The 6,000-nt window shown below is 58.0% G+C and overlaps 1 protein-coding gene across 1 annotated transcript; it reads left to right on the top strand.

The window, feature by feature from the left end:
* Positions 1 to 4,896: 4,896 nt before the first annotated feature.
* Positions 4,897 to 5,746, top strand: PERCC1 (proline and glutamate rich with coiled coil 1). Its single transcript, XM_052680135.1, has one exon. The coding sequence runs from the start codon at positions 4,913 to 4,915 to the stop codon at positions 5,639 to 5,641; it is 729 nt and encodes a 242-aa protein (XP_052536095.1). The 5' UTR covers positions 4,897 to 4,912; the 3' UTR covers positions 5,642 to 5,746.
* The last annotated feature ends 254 nt before the right edge of the window (positions 5,747 to 6,000 follow it).

Genomic DNA, 6,000 nt, shown 5'->3' with positions numbered 1-6,000 from the left:
CCACGCTGAGCCATGTTGGACCCTTTCAAGCTGCACCAACCTGTGCCAGGTCTCACTGAGCTGCACCATGCTGTCAGGCTCTACTAGGTCAAATGAGGCCGGGCTGAGCCTCACCAACCCCTGCTAGGCTGTGCTGAGCTGTTTCAGGCCGGGCTGTGCCAGTCTCTGTCAGGCAGCATTGAACACTGCCAGCTCATGTCATACCAACCTGTCCCAGGCTGTGCTGAGCCACGACAGGCCCTGCTGAGCTCCACCAACCTGTGCCAGGCTGTGCTGAGCCTTGTCAGACCCTTTCAAGCTGCACCAACCTGGGCCAGGCCCTTCCACGCCATACCAAGCCTAACCAGGCTGTGCCAGTCCCTGCCAGGCTATACTGAGCACTCCTAGATCATGCTGTAGCAGCCTGTGCCATGCTGTGCTGAACCACGTCAGGCCCCTTTGAGCTGTACCAACCTGTGTGTGGGATTCTCCTGGAAAGGCATGCTGGAGAAAGGGAAAGGCATAATTGGGTGAAAGGTAGAAAACAGGACTAGGCAAAGGTCTGGTTACGGTTTTCTGCCTAGTAGTCCTATTCACCTTTTTGTTGCATGGCCTGCAGCAGTTATGTCACTGGGGAACAGATAAACCTGACTGTCCCTCCAGTCATGGCCTAGCTAGTGCCAAGAGCCTGAGTCAGCCCCAACTTGGTGGATTACTGGCAAGTGTGTGGCTTGATTATATGAAACAAAATGGTGCTAGACTGAATCAGGACCACAAAATGATGCTCACAGCTGTGGCTCCGTGCCTCTAGGATGAAATAAAGAAGTGCAGCTAACTCCTGTAGGACCCAGGGGAGGCTTTCCTTCCTCTTTCATGAGGCAAGCCTAGCACAGCTTATCGGACTAACCCCATTTAGCAGAAGCAGTGTGCACTGTAGTGATTAAGTAACAAACTCAGCAGAGATCAAATGCTAGCAGATTATAAAACAGTGCAGGGACCACTATGGAGTAGGATCCCCTCCTAGATGGACTGAGAGCCCCACACCGTTAGCACCAATATCTGAACCAACCAGCGAACATCGGGTCGTGTTATCGTCCCTAAGAATATCTTGAAATCTCTCTTCTTGCCAGGGGTATTGGTTATGGACCTCTCTCAAGGAATTTGGTCTAATCCTGTGCCTTGGGGGAATCACTGGACTCCATTACTTGGTAATTCATGGAAAACCAAAAGTACACATCCTGCTCACACCCCCTCCCCTTTACCATGTTAGTTGTGGTATGCTTTGCCAAGATCCTATGCTTGTTTGTGTATGTTTGGAATTGTTATCCGTTGAGTGTTTGTCAACTGAGATTCTAAATGCCATCCAGAGGATAGAAACCCTGCAGAAAGAACAGAAGAAGGTGGGGAAGAGGAAAAGCATGATATGTTTGGTCCCAGGAGCATGTCTGTCTGTCATGGGCTCAACAGGAGCAGGCACAGCAGCCTATCCCCAATTGTGAAATGGTGTTTAAAGAACTTAGTGCTGAATTAGACAAAACTAAAGTATCTCTGCTTACTGAGGAACTTAAACAGGAGAAACAGAAAAGTCAGGACTATGAAGCTGGAGCTGATAGGCAGAGGAGATGTGCAGTCTGTTTGGAAACTACAGACAGAGATTTACAATTGGAATTAGAAGCAGTGAGACGGGAAGAGGAGAATCTAAAGGGCTCTTGCTGAATCTGAAACTCGGGGAAAGAAAGTCACAAGAGGAGTTGAAATTAATTATATTGCAGATGTCCACCACCCGTAACCCTTTTAAGATTCAGAATCTGGTGTCTGGTGCCTTCCCTGAGACATGCATGGTGATATCTGGGACTCTAGCAGTGACAAGAGACCTCCCCGTACAACCACAGTCAGACCCATTGTAAAGATGGAAATAAGGAGGTGAAAATGACCAGCCTGGACACATTATCACCACCACCAGAGCAATTCCGTGGTCCCTGGCTGAGCTAGCCAAATCACAAGAGAAATACTACAGGAGACTGCAGGAATCAGACTGAATATCTTTGTAGGGTGTCTTTGACAGGAGGAGATAAAATTATGTTAAGTGATATGGAAGCCAGTGGGTTTTGTGGTCCTGGCATCTTTCTCAATATGAGACCAGGACAAGAAAATCACTCTCTGACCGCCCATGCAGCGTACTGGGCAGGAGGAATTGACCCACAGGACTGGGTTTACCCATTGCTCATATGAATAGCCAGCTTTTCAGACCTCAGGTCATCTGCCTGGTCAAAAAGCTGCCTGTATTCAGGCCGTGTACCAACAAGGACTGGTAGCTGAGTCTCCTATGCTGGCTCCCATCAATCCTGACCGACTCACTCCCCTACTCCGAGGTCTCCTTCGTAGTGTCAAGATAAGGGAGAGGACCTTATGAGTTTCGATGGACCTGAACCAAGAACCTCGATGCCCCAAGCTGTCTCAATCCCTACTGAGCTGCATCAATCTGTACCAGGCTCTACCAGGCCATACTGGGCTGGGCCAGGCCATGGTACCAGACTGTGCCAGGCCGTGCCAAACCGTGCCATTCTGTGCCAAGCTGTGCCAGGCTGTGCATCGCAGGCAGCGGTGGCAGCGGGTGACATCAGGTGGCAGATCGAAGGCTGCCCGTGGCTTATCAGCTCCTGCTGGCCGTGTTTGCCCAGCGGTGCCTGGGCGGGACCTGCTGCCCCCCCCAGTGCTGCCAGCAGGAGAGCGTGGGGAGGGATGGCAGCACGGTGGGGCATGGCTGGGCCTTGGATCCCAGCTTTGCCCCCCACATGCAGGATGGGGTGGGTGATGAACAAGCCCAGGATGGCACCGTCCTCAGCAGCACTGAGGGACAGCTCACCCCAGGGTACAGGGCCAGACTAGGAGCTCATGTCAGCCCCTGGGAGAGGGGCAGGACAGTTCTGGAGCAGGGTCTGCCCATCCCCAAGCCCTGTGCATGGTGTCCCACCTGAGAGCCCCAGCAGGGGCTGCAGGAGGGGAGACAGGACTGAGTCAGACCGGCAGCCATTCCATGTGTGTCCTCTTGCTGTCACCTGTAGGTTTTCCCATATCCTCTGGCCACCCTGTGTCCCCCGGCTATCCCATGCCCCCTGTCTGTGCTCTGCACCCCCCTGAATGGCCACACCATTGTGTCCCAGTGCCAGAACAGAAATGGCACAGCAGGACCACAGCCCTCTGCTGACATCAGCTGCTCTGTTGTCATTGCTTCTCCTCTGTCCCTGCATGGACCAACACAGTCCCAGGCCATAGGAGGAACATGGGGCATCCCAGTACCCTGTCTGCAGTGACACTGCTACCACCTGGGTGCTGCCCCTGCCCTGGGGCTGGCCCAGAGCTCCCCACAACAGCGTTGTCTTCTCTGCATCCAGCACTGCCCGACAGAGACACCAGCCCCAGCACTCAAAGTGCATTTCCTGCTGTGCCCTAACACCCCAAAACGTCCAACCTCCACCCCAGGGCTGGTACCGGAGCCCCACACTCATCTTGGGGTCTGCAGGGAGCATGGGGCTGCAGATGGGGATCTGGAGCTGCAAGGGGGGGTGAGCAGCACCTCAGAGGCTGCAGCCCGGAGGGTTCATCCACTGCAGCCACAGCTCTGTTTGCACAGGCAGCGCTCGATAAGCACCATGTTCTTCAGAAGATCCCTACTCCAGGAGTCAAAATAGCATGAAATTTAATTTTACGCCTATTTGACAAAGCTTGATTTTACCTCCAATCAGCGGGGAGATAAGAGCCCTCGGTACAAGTGTGCGGGCAGTTTGGCAGCTGGGGCTGCCGATTTAATAGGTGAATCTACAGGAACAACACTTGAAAATCCCCTGGCGAGTGAGCCATTAAGGTGAGCCCTGCCTTCCGTCCCCGCGTCCCTCCCCGCGCCGCTCTCCCGTTGCTGGGTGCTAAAGCAAACCCTGGCTCTGTTTACCGAGTCTACTATTACAATACGGCTACCAAATATTTGCCAGCCGTCAGCTCGCTGCTCCGCTATAAATACTTCAGGCCCAGGTGGAGGGACAGCGAGGGGGAACGGCGCGGGAGCCTATGCATGGCCGGGCAGCAGCACCAAGGTGAGTGCCGACCGAGCCGGGCTGAGCCAGGGCACTGCAGGAGATACGGCACCGAGCAATGCCCTCCAGCCCCTGCAGCTCTGCTCTCCCTGCTTCCCGGAGGTGAGCATCCCTGCAGGGTGTGCAGAGCCCCGGGAGCTGAGCTCATCACTTGCCCGTGGAGGGGAATGGGGCATGTGGCTGAGTGCTCTGTAGAGAGCATAGAGGGGCCTCATCCAGCTCGGCAGGACTGAGCTGTGGCCAGAGCCCACAAAGCAGTGCTGGGAGGGGGCCAGGTTTATCCCCTAACAGAGAAACATTTGGGGTCCTTGTGTGGGCTCTCAGCATCCTGGCGGTGCAGCCCATGGGGTTCAGTGCTGTGCCCAGGGCGGGAGGTGCTCAACACCATTCACCACCACGCAGAGCCCTGGGGTAACAGGGGACGTCCAGGGGAGCACTAACCTTACTCTGTAGCTCGGGGGATGTTTGTACTGCTCCACATCCTGCAACTTGGATGGGACGCCCCTGCCGCCTCACATCTCTCTGGGGACATCCCTACTGCCCTGCAATTAGTGGGGTTAGAGGGGACACCCCCGCTGCCCTGTGTCCCATGGATCAGCGGGACATCCCTGCTGTTCTGTGTCCCATGGCCCCCATCCCAGGGACAGGGGTACATCCCCGCTGCCCCGCACCCCACACTGGCGGTGGCACGGTGTGACACAGCCCCACAATGCCTGAGGGCGGAACACGGCAGCGGGGCAGCAGGACAGGACAGGGTGGGAGGACGGGGCTGCGAGCCACCCTCACGCCGTGTCCCTGCTCGCAGGGTGAGCCCAGGCCCCGGGGTGTCCCTTTGCACCGACATGGCTGCCGGCGTCATCCGGCCGCTGGCCGAGCTGCGGCTGCCCTCGCCCTTCCCGCACGGCCTGCTCCTGCCTGCGCGTCCCGAGCCCGACTTCCCCGACCTCTCTGAGGAGGACGACGAAGAAGAGGAGGAGGAGGATGAAGAGGAGGCAGCAGAGCAGAGCGGCGGACCGGAGCCCGCCTGCCCCAGTGCCGCAGAGACCACGCTGCGACTCCTGCGCTTCTCAGAGCTCATCAGCTGCGACATCCAGCGGTACTTCGGGCGGCGGGGCCGGGAGGAGGCCGCTGGCGGCCATGGCGTGCCCGAGGACTGCAGCTCGCCCCGCAGCTCGCCCAGCCCGGGGCACATGGCACGGGGCGGCCGGGCGCAGCCGGAGGCGGCACTCGGTGCCCACGGGGCCGCACACAGGCTGGGGCCGCTGGCCGAGCTCTTTGAGTACGGCGTGCGCCGGTGCCTGGCACCGCAGGCGGTCAGCGGGAAGGCGCAGCGGCTGGAGAGGAAATACGGCCACATCACCCCCATGCACAGGAGGAAACTGCCGCCCTCCTTCTGGAGGGAGCCGGGTCCCGGCCCTGGCAGCCTCCTGCACGCCGGCACCCCTGACTTCAGTGACCTGCTGGCCCACTGGACGGTGGAGCCGGGGCCAGAGCTGCCGGGCAGCGGGCGGGAGCTGCCTCCTATGCCGGGCCATGCTGGGCTGGAGGCTGAGCCCTACAGCGGGCTGTGACCCACCGCAGCTCAGGGCTGCCACGTGCCGCACGGGTAATGAGCAACCCATGGGCAATGGGACGCTTGGAGCCAGTGGGTCGGAGCCAGCAATGGGACGAGTGAATAAATGACTCCCACAGGCATGAGCGCGTGCGGTTTCCTTCACCACAGTATCCCTGGCCCTGGGTGGCAAAGGGCTGCAGCACAGCACCCCTCGGCTCCAGGAAGAGGAGGAGGAGGGACACGCAGTGGCTGGAGGAGCACAGCCTGTGTTTGCTCGGCAGGCCCAATGCGGTGGATCCCATCCCCTTATCTCAGCTGTGCTGGGGCAAAGGGCAACGTGGGGCCTCACAAAGCACCCAGCTGCCAGCCAGCAAT

This window comes from Tympanuchus pallidicinctus, unplaced genomic scaffold, assembly GCF_026119805.1.
Source record: "Tympanuchus pallidicinctus isolate F22 unplaced genomic scaffold, pur_lepc_1.0 scaffold18, whole genome shotgun sequence".
Classification (NCBI taxonomy): domain Eukaryota; kingdom Metazoa; phylum Chordata; class Aves; order Galliformes; family Phasianidae; genus Tympanuchus; species Tympanuchus pallidicinctus.
This window is presented reverse-complemented; position numbering and strand designations above follow the sequence as displayed.